General features: G+C 37.3%; 2 protein-coding genes across 2 annotated transcripts; one reads left to right on the forward strand and one right to left on the reverse strand.

The window, feature by feature from the left end:
- Positions 1–620: 620 nt before the first annotated feature.
- LOC139731154 (coiled-coil domain-containing protein 137-like) lies at positions 621–8,998 on the reverse strand. The gene is made up of 6 exons (XM_071642034.1): positions 8,885–8,998; positions 7,396–7,559; positions 5,580–5,799; positions 4,791–4,873; positions 3,828–3,907; positions 621–917 (listed from the first exon to the last, which is right to left on the reverse strand). The coding sequence occupies exons 1-6, from the start codon at positions 8,962–8,964 to the stop codon at positions 654–656; spliced, it is 891 nt and encodes a 296-aa protein (XP_071498135.1). The 5' UTR covers positions 8,965–8,998; the 3' UTR covers positions 621–653.
- A 124-nt stretch (positions 8,999–9,122) lies between these two features.
- LOC139731155 (short-chain dehydrogenase/reductase family 42E member 1-like) lies at positions 9,123–17,632 on the forward strand. The gene is made up of 11 exons (XM_071642035.1): positions 9,123–9,233; positions 10,258–10,426; positions 10,700–10,795; positions 11,106–11,166; positions 12,275–12,390; positions 12,724–12,799; positions 13,892–13,974; positions 14,916–15,053; positions 16,002–16,131; positions 16,653–16,726; positions 17,404–17,632. Exons 1-11 carry the CDS (start codon positions 9,175–9,177, stop codon positions 17,620–17,622), a joined length of 1,221 nt encoding a protein of 406 aa, XP_071498136.1. The 5' UTR covers positions 9,123–9,174; the 3' UTR covers positions 17,623–17,632.
- Positions 17,633–23,579: the final 5,947 nt, after the last annotated feature.

A 23,579-nucleotide genomic window follows, 5' to 3' on the forward strand; every position in this document is an offset into this window, starting at 1 on the left:
TTGAGGATGGGCTGATTTTGCTACAACACGGACTTCCCTCAGACAGTTGCCTTAGTATACTAGGGACTTGTCCTTAACAGGTTAATCCCTCATTAGTTGAATATTCTCTAAGTTGAAGTAACTGTATTTCTTCAGTTCAAATAGATTTGACTTAGGCAAGGTTGACTGTATTCCTCGTAAGGACAATAAGTGCGAACTGAAGAAAGATGGCATGAGCAAGCAATTACAAAGTTGGCATCCTCAAACATGTACATGTAACAAGAACAAAAGGAAGAAAACAAAATGTGAGTTTAACAGTGATATGTACAGGATTTTGTGATGAAATCTTGCATTCACTGCCACTGCCACTCAATTCTACATAGCCTGTTATTTGTTTACATGTCATTTGGAAATGATGTAGTGTCAAACATACAATGAAGCCTCTCCTATGTGGATGTGGTGCTACATCTAACATGACTACCACTGGGTCATCGTTCTACTGTACAGAGATAAATATCAAACAGTAATACAAATTCAAAGGCAACTTCCAATTTGTAAGCAAACAAAAATCACTCCCCCATCATCCCCGACTCCAGAAATATCATTCAAGAACTGAGGTTTCCCATTCTTAAGCAGTTTCAAAAGTTCAGTCACTCTGTTGCCCTTGCACAGCATTAGCTAGGGTCTCCGTCACCAAGTTGTGGCAACTCTATCCTCCTGGTGTTTTTCTGTTTCCTATATGCTTCAATCACAGCTTCTCTGGTCCGGTCAAATCTCATCTTCTCTGAGGACGACATGTCTTTCCTTCTTTTTATTTCCTTCGAGTTTGGGTTGGCCTTCCGTGACCTTGCCTTTCCTGACGTATTTGCTTTTTTCGAATGCTTTTGTGAAGGTCCAGGATTAATCAGTCCTTTGAGAAGCAACTCTCGTTGACCCGGCTGTATGTTTGTTGGAAGACAAAGCAAAACAAAACACACAAAGTAGAAGAGAAAATGAGATATCACATTTCTCCCACCGTATCTATTTCACGAGAACATTACAGTATAACTTTGCTGTAATGACTTCGGGCAAAATACATTTGCATACCAAATATATTAAATCTTATTGAAACAGGAAGATGTACTTAAAATGAATAAGCCAAAACACCCTTTTTTCACCTACCAGGTAAGTTCTCATACTGGCATATGCAAGAAAACTAGAACAAAAAGTATGTAAAGGAATTTCACTCTTCCCACAGGAAAGATCAGCCCTTATACAGTGCACTCCCGTTATAACAAATTGGGTTACAACACAATTCTTGTTACCACGAAGTAAAAATTCAGATCCTAAAATTATTACAGATATCTTCATGTACTTTACTGCTTGGCTGTAACAAAATTTTGATATAATGATAGAAAGATGCTAATCCCCCAAACTTCTTTGTAACAGGAGTTGCCTGTACTCAAACTGGGAGTGTACCTCTGACAATTATCATCCACGACAGCAGCAAAGCTAGTAAAAAAGTTTTATATCACAAGGAAATGAAAGAACATGTCAACTGATCAAGTGGGAAGAATTCACAGGCAGTCTACAAGGAGTTGTGAGAAGTGTTGTCAACCCCTGTCATCATATTTTTTAAAAAAAAGGAGAAGTACACAGATATAAAAAAGCATGACAACAGAAGCTGCCATTCATGAGGTAGGATTTCATCAGGGGTGTCACAAATGCAGGCTTTCAAGCAGGATAATGTAAAAAAGTATTATTATCTATTATTATTATTACTATTATTTATAGTGCGCTTTTCCCACAAGGCCCAAAGCGCACTATAGTAGAGTAGGAATAAAGTAGGAACAAAATCTCTAAAAAAAGTAGGAAAAAGTAGGACATAAGAGGGAAAAAGTAGGGCATTTAAAGAAAAAAAAAAGTAGGATTAAGTCAGGACATGTGCAGGCTTTTTGGAGTAGTTTTCATCGATACTCACCAGAACTCTTGATGTTACATGTAAATCTTAATTTGTACTCACAACCCTGCTGCCTCAGCCTCACTTTTGCTCCTGGGAGAGCCTGGTAATTTTGAGCGATGATGAGAGCTGGTTGAGCACTGCTCCAAGACCTAGGCTGCAATATCAGTGGGATCAATCACATCTGCACAGGAGCAAAAGCTGAGGCTGGCAGCAGTCTTGTGGTTGATTGGTGTGTGTTATCCCTCTTTCATGCTGAAGAGGCTCTCCCCACCTGTAAGAATCTGCAACTAGAGTCTACTCGTCATTTCTGAATATGAATTATTCCAAGTAGCCTTGCACATTTTTTTTTTTTGCGGGGTTTTTCACCAAAAAAGTAGGAAAACGGAGGAAAAAGCAGGATTTTGAGCAAAAAAGTAGGAAAAGTAGGGACAGCAGTAAACTAGAAATGTCGCTATGGCGACTGATGCCTCCGCTATAATGCATGATTCTCCCAATAGGCGTATAGTACAATGTCTTCACAATGTGTGATCCATGACAGTTTCACATAACTGGCAAAATATTGAAATGACAGGTTTGTCAGAAATGTCTTGAACTGGGTTTGCTTTAATTTTCTAAGAGTGCAGGTACACATATTTGGGGAATTGAGAATTTTTACTTGAATTCTGACAGACCTTTTTATAAGTTTATGCATTGAGTAATTTCCAAGGTATGAAGAAAGAGTGTAATGACGGTACAAAATGGATTTTTTTTTTTTTTGGGGGGGGGGGGGGGGGGAGGGGGCATTGAAACCTGGCCTTTGACCCTTAATCTTTGACCTTTGACCTTCCAGCTGGAAATTTCCAAGAGAATCTCCATTAGGTAATGCATGTAATAAGTTTTGAAACTAATAATGCAAGCATTGCATATACTAGTATATGAGGGAAATAGTAAAATTTTGAGGAGTTGACCTTGACCTTTGACCCCTGACTATTGACCCATGACCCCTAAATTCCCTAGATAATCCCTGCCAGTCAGTACATGCGCATGTACCAAGTTCCACGAGGATACATTGAACCATTTGCGAGAAAAGTGATATTGCAACATTTTCACCTAACCTTTGACCTTTTGACCTTTGACCTTATGACATGAAACTCTATCTGGAGAATCTTTACGCAGTAGTACATGTCCACACCAAGTTTCAAGAAAATACCTTTGGGCATTGCATAGATATGGGGGAAATTGCAACATTTATAGCATTTGACCTTGACCTTTTGACCTTTGACCTCTTGCCAATGTCACTAAAATCATATCAACTAATTGTCCCATCATACATCATCCTTGGACCAAGTTTGGTGAAAGCTGCTTCATCCAGTTTTGAGTTATCACGTAAACAGATAAATTTTAGGATTTGACCTTGATCTTTGACCTTTGACCTCTGTCCAATTTCACTGAAAAACTAATCAAGTAATTGTCCCATTATACATCATCCTCCAACAAAGTTTGGTGAAATTTACTCTATCCAGTCGTGAGTTATCGCGTAAACGGATACAATTTCATGATTTGACCTTGACCTTTGACCTTTGACCTTTAGCCGATTTCACCCAGAATCTAATCAAATAATTGCCCCATCATACTTCATACTTGGACCAAGTTTGGTAAAATTCCAGTAAATATTACTCAAGTTATCGCGTAAACGAAAGCGGACGGACGGACGTACGGACGTACGGACGTACAGACGTACGGACGTACGGACGGACGTACGGACGGACGGACAACCCGAAAACATAATGCCTCCGGCACCACTTCGTGGCGGAGGCATAAAAAAGTAGGAAAAAGTAGGAAAAGTAGGGCCACTTGAAAGCCTGCAAATGTTCCCCCAGATAGAGTTTCTTTTCTTTTTACTTCTCTAAGACCTGTGAGTACTCACTTTTGCTGCATCTTGACTCTTCCTGGGGGCTTTTGTGAGAGTGGGAGGTTCCATAGCGACTTCTCCAAACTTGACAGTATCTGGATATAACAATCAATACAAATACAACAAGCAGAGTGAATAACATGCACCCTGGGAAGGTGAAGTTATGTATGTCTCATCAAACACTTTTTAAACACAGCTGCAAACAATAAAACATGGTCATCAGAACAAATTATGCATGGCTTGTACTTCAATGCAAAGGAATGTACTGTCCACTTTCTTCAACCATTCAATTTGCACTACAGTGTATCTTTGACTACTATGGCAATATTGACACCTAATCTGTTGAAAGTGACAATGTATGGCATTAGGAAATTTGTCATTGTTAAATAACATTTTGATGATCTGATTGCATTGATAATTGTTAAAAATAAGAGTGAACATATATGTAAAGAATCTCATCATGTTTTTGATACTGTTACATAGAGTTTTGAGTCAGTGGGAATGCTAAGGCACTGGGCCTTCGTAACAAAGAAAGGGTGTGTGTGTTTCGTGTTTTCCTTCATTTTTGGATCAGCCAAGTTTTGTACAAGAAATGCTGCAAAGGAATGCAGGACTAAATTGTTCAACCTATGGAACAGAACCATTTTCACATTGGTTTACAAGAAGTGATCACTTTTTATATAGCAAACTGAACATAGTTTCTCAGTGAGAAAGAGATTGAACAAGGGGTCACTGACTTATGTGGTCTCTGACATATTATTGATTGCATTCTGCATATTCTACATATATTTTAAGACAATGAAATAAACACTGTTCAATGTCAGCAAAATAGATGCAGAGCAGAGTTATCACAAATATGACGAGACATCACAACACAGCTGAAATGTCTCATATCATTTTGACATGGAAGGAAACAGAAGTGACTGTAACTTAATATGCAGTTACCAGTAAAAGAAAATGTATGGGCTAATTTCTTACCTTTCATCATTTCCTTTTCTATAGAATCCAGCATTTTGTCATTCTTCACAGCTTTTGCATACTCTTTCCGCTCTTCAAGTCTCCTGATAATTAGAAAGAAGATAAATCAAAGGTCATAGGCATCTGCAACAGTAGTGATGTCAACACGATGCATGAGGAATATGATAAGGATGAGGAAAAACAAATATTGATTGCTTCATTGAACAATATTTGTTAATATCCACCAATGAACATACCCTACAGTAATTCTTAGAACCTATCCAGTTGTTTGTTTGTTTTTTATGGAAATACAATATATTATATAAACCAACTATTGGGAGAAAGAGACTACTCATGCATGTATGTCTCATGTACCCAGCAAATGACTGGAATGCAAACAATTTGAGGAGTACTTTCCAATCCCAGTGTATGCTTTCCAGTGCATGATGTATGACATTAAAAAGATAGGCCTTATAGAAATAATTCATCACTTTTTTTCCCTTTTTTTAAATCACTAGAGTTATACCACCTACATCTAAAGATTAACTTCCAATTTAGTAATCGGGGAATAGGCCTTATAGAAATAAATTATCTTTTTTTTTTTTCTATTTTTTGTTAAATCACAAGAGTTGTACCACCTACATCTAAAGATTAACTTCCAATTTAGTAATCGGGAATATGAAGTCTATACACCTACCAATACCAGTTCATGTGGTTTCCTTTTGGATGTGGATATGAAATATTCTCAGAAACATTTTTTTTTTTTACAAATTTTTCTTCATAAAAAAGGTGAGTGCACAGCAAACTAACGTTTTCTTGGCTTCCTCTGCACTCTTCTTGAGTCTCTTCAGCTTCCGCTCCTTCTCCTTGGTGAGTTTCTTCGGGGCGGGCTCCTTGTCCCCACCACTTTTGACAATCTCCATCTTCTCCTTGGCGATAATGTTGCCAGCCAGCCGGTCAACTCGGCCCAGGAATTGTTCGTCAGATTCCCACGGCCGCCGCTTAAACTTCTCATTCTTGCTCTTCTTTTCTGCACAATGTGAAAAGCATTTTTGAAATGTCACCAACCTGTATTTTACGTTTGATTCAAGTCTATCTTGCTGTGTTTGGCACAAGTATCCCAATTCTCAGTTCCTATGATTTGAATAAAAAGAATCTCTCGGGCTGTGTGAGAATGCAATGATCTTCAAACACAGCAATGAAGGAAATACTTTTGTCATTGTATTTTAAACAATTCACATAAAATCACTATACAACTAGAATAAAATCACAAGACAACTGAAATACCTGGGGGGCGTTTCATCAACGAGTTCGTCGGAGTTTTCACCGACAAATTTGCTATCAGCCAATCAGACCAAGGATTTCATTAGCTTTTGACAGTTGTCAGTATAAATCCTTGCGTCTGATTGGCTGATAGCAAATTCGTCGGTGAAAACTCCGACGAACTCGTTGATGAAACGCCCCCCTGATGGGAATTCCCCACAGAATAATTGCTGCAAGTCAAACAGGGAACATCAAACCTGTTGAGGACGAGCTGATTTTGCTTTAACACACATTTTCCATAGACACCTGCCCAAGTACACTCGGGACTAGTCTTCATTTGGTTAAGAAAAGTTCCATGAGAATTAAACCCAAACATTACAGGGATAGTACAGTATTGGTGGAGATGAAAATTGGGCTTTTAAATTTTTGCAAGATAACAAGAAAACACTTATGATATAGTGCAAAGCATACCATTTTAAGAGGAATTCAAAGTTTATTTGATGAAAATCGGGTTTGGAATGACTGAAACATCCAAAAACAAAGTAAAAAAAAGCGATCGTAATAAAGTGTGGGTCCCACACTTTATTAGAATTACTCTTTTTTGGATATCTCAGCCATTTCAAAACCAATTTTCATCAAATAAACGTTGAATTCCTCATAGAATTACATGCTCTTTCATATTTTATAAGAGGTTTCTCATTATCTCACACACAAAAAAAAATGTTAGAAACCTGAAATTAGGTCTCAACCAAAACTATACGATCCCTTTAAATACAGTGCACGTCAGGTTTCATATGGCCATGAGTAATGAAATGATAAATTGCATACATGCAATATTCAACACACTTAATACATTAACAATATATTCTTATTAATAAGCTGATTAGAAATTACTACAATTGTATCAGGATATTCTTCTTTTGGCTCATATGAGGTCATCCTTTATTAATCACATTGCTGTAGTTGTATAGCCTTAGCCTATATTATTACATTCATTGATCTTTGGTTTATGACAGGTGCTTGCTGGCTATCATATAGACATATTTCAGGCAAGGATGACTTCTCTGTTTGATTCATTGCTACTTCCCCACGTTTGGACGTACTACAGAAAGTGTATACAGGCATACTGGATACACCACTTCACATCTGACTCTTTAGATTGAATTTACACTGTTGACCTCAGTTGACCGCAATGAAGGTGGTGCTATCATTAACAGAGTGTATGACTTCATACAGGTGTATCTGCATTTTGAGAGTCATTGCACTAAAGAATCCTGGCTGTCTATATCACAGAGATATCTGCCAATCAAGCAGTGATTGCCAAGAAGAAAATGACAATAAAAGATACATCACAAAATGTTACCTGATATATCTTCTTCTGCATCTTCATCCTTCCTACGTTTTCTCTTAGGTGGCTTTGTTTGATTTTTGCTCCATGCCATTGAATCCATTAGGTCTAAGAAACCCTTCGGGGGCTTCTGTTCAAAGTCATCTTTCTTTGGTGCCTTGTTGAAGACATTTTCTTGCCTGAGAAAAAAGAAAAGAAAAAGTAAGAATAGGGCATGAATGAAAAACATTTTCCCACAATGCAGAAATGAAGTGATCAGCTGTCAAGTACAGATACAATGATTGTGTAGTTTTACAATTCAATTGAAGAATATTTGTATGATTAGTAGTGTAACATCCCCAGTTTTCGGTCACTTAAACTTTTTTGCAATATTTTTCAAACTAAAATAATACATTCATACATCATATCTACAGCAATGTAAGTATGTGAAATATATCAAATTTCTTTAATCTCAATTTCCATTTTGTTCAATATCACACAGAATCTCACAAAATCGCAAAATATATCACCTTGAAAATTCCCCAGTATACGGTCACCGGCTCCAGTATTCGGTCACGCGATATGCGCGTTCAAAGTCAATGCGTGTTCAAGGCAGCTGAAAAACGTGCGCAGCGCGCTACCTTGTTGGTGCAAAATTGCATCGGGGACGTTGCGGCGCCCGTTGGTGACCAAATACTGGGGACTCAGCACTTGCATTCAACCCTTGTACATTGAGACACTGTATCGGCACGTACGGAAATTTTGTTTTACTTTTGCATTCTTGAGGATACCATCACACTCATGCTCACACTCACACTTAAGCTTGCGATAAGCAAAAAAACCCGCGAGAGAACGGCCTATTTCTCGATTTTTAGCGCTTTTTCGGCGACCCGTACTTTTAACTTATCCCACATGCTTTTGGAAAGTAGCGCCAATTCTGCACTTTTGACGGTAAAATTTGGGATTTTGGATGGATTTTTGGAGGGGGCTAAGGGAGTTTCCTGTTGTGAATGAGTGTGCAAGTATGTGAATTGATGTGATTTGCGTGTATTGTGACAGTTGAACTTACTGGCTGGTCACTAGTGATAAGTGACCGAATAGTGGTAGCTGACCGAATACTGGTGCTCTAATCCTATGTACATTGTCACTATTGCAAAATGAGTGTAACAAAATTCTTCAATTCAGCCTTCTCCATGGCTGCAAATGAATTTTATTCAATAAACCATTACCATTAGACCCTAGGGCAATCTTTTTCCTTTGTTTGTAGCACATCCCTACATCTTTTCAAGAAAGTTTAGAATCTCCAGATCATGTACTTGATAGTGTGGAAAGTGTGGCTGGGGGAACTGAACTGTGTAGAACCCTTACACACCACTGTACATTACATTACTCTCAACGCGTGGGACCACGGCGTTGTTACTTGGTTACTGTTCTCCTTCCTCACTTTACTCAATTTAATACTCGACATTTCTGCTCGACTAATTAAATAAAGATAACAAAAACAAAATATTACGTAAGAGCATACCGGATCAACAATGCCTTCCTCTGACCAGTACAGTAAGGGTCTACAGCTTTGAATTTCTTATACCGGCTCTTCCTGCCCATTTTGTAGGACACTCACAAATACGCGTGCTTCACGTGCGTGTAACGTGTGTACTCGGCCCATGTATGGCCCATAATCATCGCGTATAACGCCGGCAAGCTAGGCAACTCTTGCTGCGCTGTAGATTGGGTCCATATGCGCGCAAATTGCATAGGACAGTACAGGAATAAACTGGAGGAGAAGATCGATCGACAACTTCTTATTTCTTTCTAATGAAAATGACGACCTCCGCAAATGCACGCCACAAACACCGAGCAGGGGCTGTTATTAGGTAAGAGCAAAGATATGAAAATGTACTAGTATTAATTAACTAGATCTAGTAGATTCCCCGTAGATCAGTGTTCAGCGTTGGGGCGCAGTCGCAGTCCCACATGCGTTAAAATATGTTTGTTGTCAGATAAGTTTCAGTAATTTATTTACACAGTAGGGCCTTATAACTTGAACTTGTCACTGTGATTAAGGGCCTACTGTATCTAGTGGAGGCCTAGGTTAGGGCCAATTTAGATGAATTATGCTCCTGAGAGTCCATTGAAAGTTAAAATGTAAGACAAAGCAGCAGCCATAGCCAATTACTCGTAAATTAATGTTCTGAGACTGAAGCGAAGTTGGGAACAAAGTCCTCGGGACCAGCAGTTTTCCATAAATTTTCTAAGTCGAAATGTTGTTTGTATTGTAGCCAAATGATAAAATGATGCAAAGCAGGTGGCTACATGGATATATATATATGTATATACCAGTATCATCACGTGATCCTTAAATCTAGCCTGTGCCAGTTGGCATTTCTTCACCAATCATGGAGAACATTACAGCGCACTCCCGTATAATGCAATGGTTATAACGAAAAGCTTGTTACAATGCAGTAAAAATTTGTGTAACAAAGGATCATTACACACATTGAAACAAGCTTTTCGTTATAATAATGATGAATATAACCATGTTCGTTATAACGGGAGTGCACTGTAATGCTTTCCATGATTGGTGAAGTATATGTCACAGGCTAGATTAGATGTGCCGTACCCCTGGCGTAGTACTGGTAAATGGCACATCACTCAACTCTTTCAAATCTAACTTGGTCTTGGAGAAAGCATGAAAGACAAAAAAGGACAAATAAGTTTCACACTGAGCAGCAATTTTCATACCCATGTTCTCAATAAACCGCACAGCACAGAAAAAAAAAAGTTTGAATACTAGTCGCATCCATATGATGGAGGTTTGTAGATTTCGACAGTCATAGTAACAGCCAGACATATCGCATATTTGATCTTCTTTGTTACCCTGTTTTGCACCCTCTGCAGGTCCCTGAAGGTAGAATCATTTCGGGGTCGTCGTGTCCTTGTGACAGGTGGCACTGGCTTTGTCGGAATTCACCTGGGCAGAGCACTGCATATGCTGGGTGCAAAGGTCACGTTGTTTGACAAAGGGGCTCCGCTTGAGGACTACGATCCAGAAATCAAAGTTGTTCAGGTATAACTGTGAAACAAAGAGCACATGGTAAATTTTACCAAACATAGCAGTCTTTCCAAAAGTGTAAATGTAACATATATCCATCGCATTTATACAGACTGCCCACCCTCACTGCTGGATAATAGTTTGTAAATGTTGTTGTATGCTTTATGTTATACATTTCCATAACAATTTGAAATTACAAAAATTGATCAATGATGCTTTGATGAAAGCTTGTGACGTAATATAATGAAAGTGTAAGTGTCACATTTTACTTATGCTGTTGATGTGCAGGGGGACATCCGAGACAGAGAAGTCATAGAGGAGCTGTGTAATGGTGTGGACTGTGTCTTTCACATCGCTTCCTACGGCATGTCGGGCAGGGAGATGGTGAGTCTTCGGTTGTCGATGATGATGATGATGATGATGATGATGATTATGATTATGATTGTGATAAAATGATAATTGCCTGTTTACAATAGTAATCATACAAATAACTGCAACAAAAGTTATTAGTTTTTATTGTTCAGAGAAATTGACATGCACTTTGCCCAATTTGATAAATCCATCTGCGTAACATTTCTTTTGATTTTCAATCGGGAGAACTGGTAGATATTTTCTTATTCAGTTTTATTTCCTGTATAATTTTCAACTTTATCACCCACATAAGACTGAATTAAGTTCTTTGTATTTCTTTCAGCTTAGAGGATCAGACTTTATAGAAAGCGTGAATGTGGGAGGAACTGAGAATGTAATCGAAGGTAAGATTTTAAAGATCTCAAAAATTTTAAATACACTGTGACAGTTTTTCCCTGTCTGTCGGTCTGAGGGTATGAAGTGTTGGCTAAATCTATAATACTACATTGGAAAAGAACAACAACAACAACAACAACAACAACAACAACAACAACAACAACAACAACAACAACAACAACAACAACAACAAAAACCACACACACAAAAAAAGAAAAGATGAGTAGGGACTGTGCTCTGAAAAGGCATGAAATTTACGGACACTGATTGCTAGAATATAGCAAAATTTGATAGTCTCACTGTGTTGTCAGAGTGTAGAAGGTCTCAGTTTTGTTCATTATGTGGTAACATATCTGAGTTTGAACATCATTCCTTCAGACATGATTTTCATATTATTGTTAAAAAAATTGTTTATGTCAAACCATGTTAGCTATTTGCTATTCACTTGGATACATGTAAAGTTATCTCAATCTTGCCCTGCACCTGTTGATCTATCCATTGCATTAAGAATCACCTTACTTCACCTCTTGTACCTTTTATAAACTGAGTTTATATCATGCTTATAAGATTTTGTATTCTTTTTTAGTAGTTTCATAATGGACAGATGGGGCAATAATACCTCAAACTTTATCAGAGACGGAGGATTTGCTGTCCTCTAAGTGCCATTCTAAAAAATCTATATAAAACTTATGTTTTTGTGCACATGAAGCAGATCATTGTAGATACAATGCAAGTTTTGTCATGGTTTCATGACTTGAGATGATGTTTTTGAAGTATACATGTGGATGGGAGTCCTTGTCAAGTAATTGAATGAACTGTAAATACAAAAATCAGAATGGTCTCATTATTTATCCTTTTCCAAAATAGACCATACTTTGCTTGAAGTATTGATTATATTTCTGTACTTTTGCTCAAAATTAAAAAATTCTTTTATTTGTTAAATTCTGCCCAAAACCTTTGTTGGGGGTGGGGGAGGGAGGGGTTGGCTAATTTCTCATTTTAACGTTAATGCCCGCGTGGACAATGTTAGAAAGTTATATTGTATTTCATCCTTTACTTTTACACTTCTTCTCATCTTTCTTTTCTACATATTGTTGCATTTGTGCAATTCATCAGCCTGTGTCAAGTGCAATGTACCCAGGCTGGTGTACACGAGTACGCACAATGTGGTCTTTGCCGGGCAGGATATAGAAAATGGAGATGAGACGCTTCCACTTCTTCCCCTATCAGCTGTGAGTTTTGAGAGATATATCTCTTCTCAATAAAATTTTGCTGAGCATATTCAGTAATATACAGTGTATTTCTTGGAAGGCATTCAAAGTCCTTTGTCTGTTTGTTTGTTTGTTTGTTTGTTTGTTGTATTTGACCTTATTAACTAAAAACTGGAATTGATGAAGTTCTGCAATAATGCAGTGGTTCTTCTGTTCACATTCCCACTCTGTAAAATATTTCGCGATTACAGTTCCCAAAATTATAAGCAAAGTATGTGTTGTAAGATGTGTTTTGGTTTCAGCAATATGACATTGTATGAATATTCTTTTCTCTCTGTTATTCATCTTTTCCAGCATAAGGATGATTACTCAAGAACCAAGTCCATGGCAGAGCAACTGGCACTTAAATCGCATGGAAGGGAAACAAGCAGTGAGTTAAAAAATCATGAATTATTTAATTAAGTCTTCGCTTGAAAACCCTTCGTGAGCTATGATATCCTGCCAGATCAAGATTATAAAGCAATGTAGTTTCGGTAATGATTGTTGGGAAAATGTGCTGACCACAAATATGGTGTGAAAGAAAGCAATACCAAGGAGCAAATCATAAGCAATAGATAAAGTGCACAAGGTCCATGGGTCAATATTTTGTATACATGTACTTTTCTATTTTCCTCTCTATGTCTGCATGTACTGTGTTAAGTTTGGTGTAAATCGTCAAATCTTAACTCATTTGTAGTGTGTGCTTACATATCCTTGTAATTTCTTGTCTGAAGTTTCCTTTCTGTTCAATATTTGGCCACCAAGTGAATGGAAATTTGCAGTGTATATTTCTTAAATTTTGCTTTCTTGGCACCTTGTATGTAAAAAAGTGCATATTTCAACCTTTATTCACAATGCATTTCTTTTCTTTTTTTTCCCATTTGGCTGTGTCCTCATAATTTCATTTTTGTGGTGTAATCCTGCAAGCCAACAGTTTGTATCTGAAATTTTACTCCTACTACCTCCTCAAACATTCCTATCAACCCACCAAACTTGTCTCAGAGTTCTGCCTGATCTAGCCAGAATTAGTTTCTGCAGAATGAATAACAGTTACAAAATGCAGATATAGATAACGGGCAGCAGAAATTGCACTCCACTGGAAAATTGAGGCAAGCAACAATGCTGAATAGAAGTGAGTCGGCCAATTATAGCATTACATCTACATTTGATAGCAGCAGTTACTTAGCGTTCAGAAAGTCTAAATACAACCATTGTTATTCAAATTTATGAAGTTCTTCCGTCGTGATGTTTTCATTGCAACTGATTGACAAATTGCCCTACATCGACGTAAATAACGTCGATGTAGGGCAATTTGTCAATCAGTTGCAACAACCATTGTTGTTGTAAGGCACTATTTACCACCCCCCCCCCCCCCAACTGTATAGCTGAGACATGCTGTTTTTTAGGGTAATGCCAATACGAACTATAACTGTGAGAAACTAGAAATTGATAACATATGGTTACCAAAATGTACTTTCTGCAGATGGTAGCAAGCTGCATGTGTGTGTGATCAGACCAGTGGCCATCTATGGAGCGGGAGAACAGAGGCACTTTCCTCGGATAGTGGTAAGAATGGAATTGATGAGAAGATTAACTCTTTCTGTGCCAGAGGCTTGGAGAGTGTGTGAAATGCTGTGAGGAATTCTGTGTCATTCTGCACTCGAAGCACACAAAGAGTTAACTGTGACCTGAGAGTTTGTGTTTGTTTGTTTGTTTGTTTGTTTGTTTGTTTTTGTACATGGATATGTAAAAGATAACATCGAATTTATTTGAATTTTATGCTGTTTCTGGAATTGAAGAGATTAAAGGGAATTGAGAAGATTATGAGGTTTTTTTTTTGTTTTTTTTTGTCTCATCACCGAGAAAAAACTGTTCGGCACTTACACGACCAATATTTTACTGACAGAGCCCTTTGTTGCCATGAATAGTTATGCATATTATATTGCATTGGTAAAATAGAACAGATGAAATAGGAAAAGATAACCAGTGATAACAATGACTGATGTACGGACATTGCTGTTATCTTAATTCATCGTAACAAGCATAAAGTGGAAGTGTGGTCATTGAAATGAAAGACCATAGTCATTATTGTGATTGTCATGAGTTGGTGCACATGGCAAGTGAGAATAATGTGAGATTTCTGTTTTGATGTCAGTTGGTTAAAGATTATGGTTTTTTTTTGTGATTTAGCTTTGTGAGAAAAGATATGGAAAGTAATATTTGATCTTTGAAATGAAAACAAAAATACAACATAATAATAATCAGGATTGCTAAATGATTATTGTATCATTTTGGCTTCAGTAAATGGAACTAATGTGTGACCTTAGAAAGGAAGCAAGAACGTGATGATATTTACGATGATTTAGACTTCTCGTAGTAAGGAAGAAAATTGAATATTTAATGTGTTTTTAAAAATATCAAAAAAGCATGCGAATTATTGTGAAATGTCAGATGTTACCTGACAAGAATGGGAATTGGAAATAATTCATGATCCCTGAAACCAACAGAAAAACATGGAGCAAGGTCTGGTGTGTGTGAAGATCGGCGGACCTCAAATCCTGGTTCCTTGGGTGCATGTCGACAACCTCGTCAATGGTCACATTCTGGCGGCTGAGGGGCTCTCACCTCACAGGGATCACGTAGCGGTGAGTGGATGGATCAGGACAACACACTAAATTTGAATCGGTTGTAATGTGTGTGTGTGTGTGTGTGGGGGGGGGGGGGGGGGGGCTGTCTTCCTGCCCCTTGTAAGTTCAGTATCAGGGGGTAAACCCATACGTGTACCAGCCAGGAATCTAGGAGTTGAATCATTTCAATGTTAATGCTGTAAAAAGGTTTGAAATGTTTTCTATGAGTTAGAATCATTTCTTTTATTCTGATTGTTTCCTTGTTTTTGATATGTATTATTATTATTTTTTTTTTGCAAGAGTGTGGATTCCCTCCCCCATTTTTGCCTTTGATAGTTTATGAGACAAATTAAAAACCTCATTTTGATTTGTCACTGAAGTAAGCTACATCAGTGTAGGTAAATATAAGTATGTTGAAGTTATCACATATGTTTATCAAATTGATACCTTTTTTTTTTAGGATCATTCAATCTGATATCATACAAGCCAAAGAACTAGACAGAATGTTGCCTCTACAGAAGCGTGTTATCTGTGGGAGTCCAGATAGTCCCAGAAACCACATATCTGTGGTGTAGTGCTGTGTCTGTTTGTGACAATGTTTATTGTTCAGTTTTCATAGAGTAGAATAAAGACTCATTTTGTATGAATCCCTCTTTCAACATATATAATTGTTTATAGATTTTTCAGATTTATTGAGAGCTTCTAAATCATGGAAAATCAAAATGATTCTCAAATTAGCAGCACATTAGTTAATATTTCCCTTTTTGGTTTGCTTTTTTTTCTTTACTTTGTTTGTTTTTAGATTTAATGAATTTTTAAAAAGCAGTGCCATCTTGTCTTTGTTGAATATAGAATACACAGGGAAACTCAGCATTGCCATTTTGATGAAGATATGAGATAATGATTTTGGCAGCAATATCACCCCCACGACGGGATCAATTAAACCAACTTGTCTCTTGCTTGCAGGGAGGAGAGGTGTACTTCATAGCAGACAAGGAGCCTGTAAACCAGTTTGAATTCTTACGGCCGCTCATCACCGGACTGGGCTACACATATCCCTACTTCAGTGTGCCTGTCTGGTTTATGTACATATTTGGTGAGTTTTACTGTGACGGAGAAAGTTGAAGGGTGGCACTAATGCAACAATATAGAGTCCGAGCAAAATTAGTTTCTTCATTTGCGATGTTTGTAGTGCATTTTATATTTTTGATTTATGGTATATTGGGACTTGTTGAATGGCAATTAACAGCAATATGTTTACTAATAATTGTTTTGTGGATAGTTTTTAAATAGTTTTTAATATATCATTGATGTGTTATTTTGTACCACTGTAACATACAATGGTGCATATTGCAGTGACATACTATTACTATGAATATGTCGTCAGATTTCAGTAACATCTGAACTGAAAAGTACAAAGGTCTTATCATTCAGAAGTAAACAAGAATAAATTATGGGGGGAAATAATGATTGCGTGGAGTTGCTTGAAAGTGATAAAATAAAAGTGTGAAAATGGAGTTGTTGAATTTTATCGAAACTTTGTCGCTACATAATAGTAAACTCTTGGGTGGGAATATTGTCCAAAGAGTTTCACTCCCCACTTTTCTTTTTGAACAGCTTTGGTCAGTGAATGGCTGCATGCCTTCCTCAAGCCAGTCATCAATTTCCAGCCCCTGATGACCAGGACAGAGGTGAGTGATTTGCTGTATTGACCCAAGGGTCAGACCCTGAAGGGAAAGTCCTTGATATTTGAATTTCTGTTGGCCAATCTCACTATTTGTTTTTATTAAATGCAGTGAAACAAAAGCAGTGAATGATGACGTAAAAGAAAAGACTGAAGCAGAACGAATATGAGATACATGTATGGTATAAAGGAGAACCTCATTATAATGAGGGCCTATGATCATGACAATTACCTCATTATATTAGGGTTCTCACTATGTCAGGGGTCAAAAACAAAGAAATGTAAAGAGTTGGACCTGCAAACTCAGCTTGTTATAACAGGGTTTTGTTATATCTGACTTCTTTATGATGTGGTTCCACTGTACTAGGAAAAGGGACATTGAGACAAATCTGAATGCATATATCATCTGCAGATTCTTTAGGGACTTCATTTTCAGAATATTGCTTTATTTCAATTTTCCATTTGGGGAAAACAAAATCTGTATCTGTACTGAGAACATGAGATGAAGACCTTCACACTTGTCCCAAATGGACCAACTATGTTCCTACCAATGGAAAATGTCAGTTTTGTGGATGAAACAATACATTCTCTAATCAGAGGCATGCTTTCTGCAGATTGATCTAGCTTTATTTGTTTTCCTCAACCACCCTTCACCTTTCACCCTTCACCCTTCCTGTCCTCCAGCTCTTCCAGGTTGCCGTCATGCACTACTTCAAGATCGACAAAGCGCGGGACCAGCTGGGCTACGAGCCGGTAGACCGCGACGTCTTGGACATGGTCCAGTACTTTGTGGAGCGCGGGCATCGGAAGAAGCCGTCGTCGCTCGGGGTGTGGATACTGAGCTTCCTCGTTGCCATGGCATTTGTGATGCTGTTGATGTCGCTTCTACCAACTGTTGGATGATGAGGGTATACTCTGGCCGTGAACCTGTTGCCTGGAGAAGTTTTCCCCTGACATTCTTTTTTTCCTCAAATGTCATCAGTCGTTCAAAAATTCTGCATTCTACAGATGTGGGCATGACTTACTTTTAATTTTGATCAATCCAAACTTTCATGTTGCATAACTCAGTTGATTTCACTCTGTCTTGCTTTGACAAAATACAGATTGTCAATACAACAACCTTGATGAATATAGATGTCAATTATTGCATGTCGATGTGATTTTTATTGAAAATCTTTAAAATGTCAGGTGCTGTATGACATAATTAGCTACTTACTGCATCTTGCTACATACAGTATGATTTATTTTCATATTTAGAGCTAAACACATGAATGAATGTGCAATAAAGATGTTAATCCGCAAGATGTCATTCGTAGGTTTCCTCCATGATCGATGGTAACAGGGCAAAGAGAATTTTGACAAGGGAGTGTAACCAGCCCTGTGATGCAGACAGACGTGGATACAGCAATTGTGTGTGAACATAAGTATTAATGCTCTAAAAAGCAATGTGGCAATGATGAATTACTTTGGCAATCTAGAGAGTATCAAGAACCAAGTGAAAGAAACCATGGTGATGATGCCTTCAGGAGCTGTTGTCATAGTAACTGGCTCCAAAGGACTGAACTCTGGTTTAAGATGGTACTTCAACTTGGTGGAAAGGTTGGGATGTAGCTCAAAACCAATATGTACGATGATTATGATGAATAGAGGAGCTTTGTTATGTTTTCTTGTACTAGTATTCTGTGTAAGTGTGTGTTTTCTGTTTTCTCTCTCTTTATCTCTTTCATGTGTGTGTGTGTGTGGGGGGGGGGGGGGGGTGTTACCTTCTGGTTCCAAATTTCCATGTACTCATTGGAATTCCCTGTATTGTCTTCTTTGTGGTAAGTTGTGGTGCTGCCAATCCATGATATGCAATGCTGTAAATGTGGAAACCTTTGTGTGTACATTTTTTTTTTTCCGCTGGGCCAAATTTTGTGAACTTCACTTGCAGATAATGTTGTTGACAAAAGTATGATCATATGTAAAATCATCTCAATATCCCAAGTGAAAATGGCATTTTCCAACTTCTGTGATGATATTCACACAAAGAAACATTCCATTTTTACCATCATTATGTGAGTTTCTGTGCTAATGATATGTATTCAGAAGTGTGATGCAATTATTCAGTGCAGCCATGCTTCTTGCACAATTACTTCTGTTGTCTTCTTTATTAGTCTCAGTCTATAAGTCCAACACCCACAGTATTTGTATTGTTTTATCTATGTCAGTACAAAGTATTCAGGGTGGTTTATGGCATGTGATGTCTAGAATGCACCGCAACACTTTGAACACCGTGTTTTCACAGTTTTACTACTGTGACGGTGGTATAAAGTTTGTAATTGAAGGACTACATCTGTCTTATCTTCTTCATAAATCTTGACACATGTTGGTTCCAAGTATGTATTGGATGATGATTCAAATGCACCAATAGTTAAGGCTGTTCCAAGTATGAAGTGCATGATGATTTTGAATGCACTGATTTTGTGAACATCCTCAGCAATCTTCAGGTGACATTTCATGTAGAATATGAACTTGTCTTTAGAGGAGCAGGTTGTTGTCATGACCTGTAATTGCAGTGCACTCCTGTTATAACAAACAGGGTTATAATGAGACTCTTGTTACAACAAAGTAAAAATTCAGCTCCCAAAATTATAATTCATACATCTGTATACACTTTACTGTCTGGCTACAATGAAATTTCAATATAACAAAAGAAAACTGCCAGTTACAAGGACTTTGTTATAATGTAAGTGACATACTAGGAATCTGCAGTCTGTGCTCAAGTTGACTTCACAAAGTGAGGACCAACAGAGCAGCGAGTTTCATTGCAATCAAAACAGTTACAAAAGGAAACTAAATGAAATTGTCAAGTTTCATATATCATGCTTTCACAAAGTTGTCATATCAATCATAATATTGTGTAGGCCTATGTATGACCATTATGTAAGGTGATGATAACGTACCCTCGGATTTTTACATTGTTCTATGTATGCTTTAGGACACATAAGTTTGCAGTCGTAGCTTTACCTTCCCCATGAAAAAATTGTAACTCTGTATAATCATTATTACAGTTGAGCCTCACTATGAGGGGGTCCAATAAAACAAAATTTCTTTTATAGCAAGGTGATTTTGCAGTACTAACTCCTTATATTCATTTGAACCTGATATAGTAAGGTAATTGTAATGGGTTTTAGGTCCTTATTACGAGGTTCTCCTCTACTTACGCACAAATTGATATCAAACTAGGATACATCTTCTTCGTGAATTATTTCCGGGAAATGAGATCGAGCGAAGATTTTGTGTCCAGTCAAGCAAAAGAAAAACGACTCTTTTCTCTCATTTTACATCTTATTGCTTGAAGGAAGAGGAAAGGTCTATTTTTATCTGACTTGGGCAGTCTTAGCATTTTGAGTGCACTGCACTTCGTGATCCAAATCTTCAGGGTGTTTGTGTACAGAAAGATATACAGTGTATCTAGTCATAGATTGTATGTTCATGTATTTTTATACGCTTTGTACAAAATCCTGCATATTCGCTTTCATGGACCAACATTTCACTCTTACTATGCTTCATTGATGTCTTTGTAGATACTTACATGTATAGTTTTGTGATGATGTAAATGTATTGTTTGGTGCAATGCTATCACAGAAAACACAAGAAGTTAATTAAATGTCACAGAGTATAGTAATAGGGTTTTATTAAAAAATTGTGAAGCTATGCAGGAGTTGTACATCAGCATAGTCCAGTGGAAAAATATGTAATACGATAACCTGTTGTCCCTTTGTGAATGTAGGAATTTTTATAATTTTGGTATTCTGTAAGGACACATGTATTGTTTGTCGGCAATTATTATTTTTATTATTATTATTTTTTTGGTGCGCAATTTAAGCCTACTTCAATGTTTTTTGACTCATGTAGACGATTACAGTTCACAGGTTGGTTTTCCATTTTCTTCCCCTTTAATAGTCTCTTTTTGGTTTTTACGTTGTTGGAGCCAGGACCAAAACAATAAAGGTGCACTTCAAATACTGAAGACCAGACTGGATCTATTTTTCCACACATTGTATAAAATAAATCAAATGAACATTTACCTCTTCAAAATCTGATCATTATTTTACCAGCAAGGTGGAGAGGAGAGGCTCTGCAAATGTGACTGTGAGAATATGAGAGATCCTGCTTGCTTGCACATGTTCATTTTGTTTTTCTTGAAGTGATTACCTATGACACAAGACATTGTAAGGCTGGTAGTTTACCACCATTATACAGTATGTCCCCCAAAAAAATTACAAGCGGATTTTTGCATTGAAAGCACCCAATTATATGATTAAACCGTCTAAATGCTACTTCAGGGTCTGAAAATATAACATCTTAGCTCTTTTTTGCAGAAACCCTATTCAATTTGGTTAAGCGGTCGCAGAGAAATGTGGATTGCTATAAAGCATGTCATGAGTCTGATTCTTCCAAATTTAGCACTTGGATGCCCTTGGAACTGCATATTAATGTGTAAACACAATGGACAGAACTTGGATGGGATTCCTGACATGCTCTACTAAAATCCTAATTTCTCCTTGACCACTGAAGCAAATTGAAGGCGGTTTTCTGTAAAATGTGGGCAATGAGTTATAGTTTCATACCCTGAAATTGTGTTTGGACCGATCCACTATTTTTAAAGTTATCGTTGCGGAGATTACCGTTGTAATTTTTTGGGGACATAATGGTATATTCAACTATGAAGGTAGGGTTAGGGGGCAAGGCACATAGTGGCATCTGCTGCCACTGCTCCTAGTTCTGGACTCTATGAAAGTTCTTTTAGTTCTCTACTTGTTTGTTCAGTTGGTGCAATTCCACTAAAATTGCAGGAACAAAGCTCCTTTGCTCTTTTCATGAACACAGCTGTAAACAAATTGAATGTGTGCTTTGGGCAGGATCTCACATAATCTCATGTGCATGTATTCGTAGTGACTTGTAAAATAATACTGGACTTAAAATATGTAGTATGTGGCATGTTTATGTACAGTCCTATATGCTCTATGGGAGCAGGAAATACTTTTATGATGGAATTCTCAGGAGGTTCAATAATGGCAGATATTGTTCCCATTCATACTGTTTAGCCAAGTGAAAAAAAAAAAATGTTTGATTATCATGTATATGAAGAGTTCTTGTACTTGCTAATATTTGCTATATATGAGTCCTATTTATGTACTGTATGAATGCCACTAACAATAAATGTACCTTAAAAATAGACTGAAGTAGTTGGAAATATCATACAAAGTCTGTATCCTGGCATTTACAGCCCAACTTTTGTAGGTTATTGACTGTGTCTCTGGGGCCCAGTTCATAAAGAGGTTTGCAATTATTGTCAAAAGCTGCAATCATAGCACAACCAGCAGCCAAGAGACAACCCACAAGATGTGAGTTTACCTGTTGCAGCTGCTAGTGTGAGTATTGCAGTTTTGCAATGTACAATGTACAATATTATTGCATATGCTGCCAAGCTTCGCACAGAAGCTTACTACACTCTTCATTATACATCATACATTAAAGGGGAAGTTTATCCAAATATACACTTGGATTGAGTGATTGCAGCTGTATTAGTAGAGCATATCAGAGAAAATTTGAGGAAAATTGGATAATCTAATCGAAAGTTATGAATTTTTAAAATACAGCTGGATGAGAAGTCTACTGTGGCTTGTGATATCACACTAGCACAACAATATAAATATATACAAAGAGAATCTTACAAAATTTTATTGTTTTTTTTAAATGAAAAGTAGATGTTCCTTTGACTTGTCATTGATGTATATTAAGGGTAGGCCTACTGTAATATTATTCCCTCTGCTTTGTATAAGAATGAAGTCCATTGCTCTTTCATTACAGTAGAGAAATGAAATACTGTGAAATTCTCTTCATATATTCTTTATATTGTTGTTCTGGTGTGATGTCACAAGCTGTAGTAGTCTTCTCATCCCACCGTAGTGGCACTACAACTGTAGAATTCATAACTTTTGAACAGATTATCTGATTTTCCTCAAACTTTCACTGATATGTTCTACTTACAGTAACCGTATTGCTGCATTCACTCAATCGACATATATATTTGGGTAAATTCCCCTTTAATGCAAGCTGACATTCACTGCAAGTTGTCAGATTTTCTTCAGTCCCACTTATGTCCACTTGTTGCCGGTTTGCTGTACGTACCCTTTATTTTTCCTAAAGTTGCATTTGGACAGTGGAGACAACAAGATAAACAGGAATATTAAGTGTAAAGTGCTTATATTCAATACTATGCATACATATTAATATTATGGTATTTAAATTCTATTTCTAAAACAATAATGTCCTTGTAATTGTATGTATTGCAATGCTGCAATCATTCAGTCATCAACTTGTGCTCGATCCACACTCCATGCATGCATGCTCACACCATGGACTTCAAACTTCTACATGTAAGTACACCAAACACTGACAATTTTTGTAATTACAAGATTTTATTAGAAAAATATATGCATCTTACAAAATACATACATCGCAATACATGTCAGAGATTATTCAGTACATCTGATGAAAAGAATAACAGGCACTGATCATTGGTATGATGAACCGACCAAGTAAAAAATAATGTGTACTGGGTTGCGTTCAGTATACACAATATACCTGGGGCTTGTTTCATAAAACTTGTCATCAGTGACAACTGCCACATTTCTATGACAAATTTGCTCTCAGCCAATCAGATGCAAGGATTGCAGTAGCTTGTCACATCTATGACAACTTGTCACTGATGACAAGTTTTATGAAACGGGCCCCTGCAGGTAGCATACTTTTCTCTGTAATGTGAATGTGTGTGTGTGTGTGTTTGGGTGTTTTCTAAATATATAACATCA

The sequence above is a fragment of the Diadema antillarum genome, unplaced genomic scaffold (assembly GCF_040938485.1).
Source record: "Diadema antillarum isolate AM-2024a unplaced genomic scaffold, OU_Dant_1.0 seq00000364_RagTag, whole genome shotgun sequence".
NCBI lineage: Eukaryota > Metazoa > Echinodermata > Echinoidea > Diadematoida > Diadematidae > Diadema > Diadema antillarum.